This window comes from Penaeus monodon, chromosome 22 (genome assembly GCF_015228065.2).
Source record: "Penaeus monodon isolate SGIC_2016 chromosome 22, NSTDA_Pmon_1, whole genome shotgun sequence".
Classification (NCBI taxonomy): domain Eukaryota; kingdom Metazoa; phylum Arthropoda; class Malacostraca; order Decapoda; family Penaeidae; genus Penaeus; species Penaeus monodon.
The window spans coordinates 6,486,707-6,487,976 of NC_051407.1; the positions used below are offsets into that span (position 1 = coordinate 6,486,707).

The 1,270-nt window shown below is 47.7% G+C and overlaps 1 protein-coding gene across 1 annotated transcript in view; it reads left to right on the forward strand.

Annotated features, from left to right (window-relative positions):
- The window catches only part of LOC119586848 (nucleoporin NUP145-like), a 2,014-nt gene extending 861 nt beyond the window's left edge, over positions 1-1,153 (forward strand). Inside the window, exon 2 of the mRNA XM_037935577.1 lies at positions 50-1,153. Coding sequence (XP_037791505.1) covers positions 50-1,033 — 984 coding nt within the window. The 3' untranslated portion in view covers positions 1,034-1,153. The remainder of the gene's footprint in view (positions 1-49) is intronic.
- The last annotated feature ends 117 nt before the right edge of the window (positions 1,154-1,270 follow it).

Consider the following 1,270-nt stretch of genomic DNA (forward strand, 5'->3'; position numbering starts at 1 on the left):
GATTTCACTCCATTTTTGTCAGACTTCTAATATTTTGCTTTTCTTTCAGATTCTCCTTTCCGTCATCGGACTAGCTGCGGCTGGCACACTCCAGGGATACAGCCTGCCGGGGCCAGGAAGCGGAGGGTTCACCCATGGTCATTCGGGAACATTCGGTCAGGGGACAACCTTTGGACAGGGAAGTACATCGTTTGGACAGGGAATTTCGTCGGGAAGTACTTCCTTTGGCCAGGGAATTTCGTCGGGAAGTACTTCCTTTGGACAGGGAATTTCGTCGGGAAGCACTTCCTTTGGACAGGGAATTTCGTCTGGCATTTCCTTTGGAACTTCATCTGGAACGACCTTCGGCCACGGAACATCTTCAGGACTAACCTTTGGAATAAATCAGGGTCCTTGCGGAGGTGGACAGGTGCGCCACGTGGATGGAAGGTGTGTGACGCCTCGTGTGAACCGTCGCGTCTTTCTCTACGACGTTCCTTCCAACGTCCAGACAAGCGGACCTGTCAACATCCCCGAACCTCGTGTGGAGACTAACGTCCTTTTGATCCGCACACCCGAAGGAGGCCTTGGGCCGCAACCTGTGGTCATTCCTCCGCCTAGGCAGGAACACGTGGTGTACGTTCTGAACAAGCAGAGCAGCCAAGACCAGCGGGTGATCGAGGTACCGTCTTCTGGCCCTTCAACCCCTGAAGTTTACTTCGTCAACTACGCAGACGGAGAGAACCCAACACTTCCAAGTGGGGTGGACCTCCAAACTGCTCTTCAGTCAGCAAGCCAAGGCGCAGGTCAAACCGTCGGCTCAGTAAGCTCGACAGGCCATTCCAGCTCTTTCAGCGGCAGTCAGTCCTTTGGCTCAGGAAGCCAGGTGTTTGATTCAGGCTCCTCCTCTGTTAGCCATGATTCAGGTTCATCCTTTGTTAGCCATGGTTCAGGCTCATCCTTTGTTAGCCAAGGTTCGGGCTCATCCTTTGTTAGCCATGGTTCAGGCTCATCATCTGTTAGCCAGCCCTCTGGCTTGTACACACAGCCTTGATTTTACAAGGTGTCTTAAGAACAACTATTCAGTTGATTTTGTTATAATTGATTATTCTATTTGAATTTATTCCTTCTTAATTATGTACATTACTGTATGTTTCAGAATTAGAATTAAATATATATTTACTAGACCTTTTCAAATGAATATACGCCTTATTTTGAATATATCACAAAACAAAATTTCAAGAAATGCGTCAGAGAATACATGGTATAATTTCTTACTTTTCATAATTTT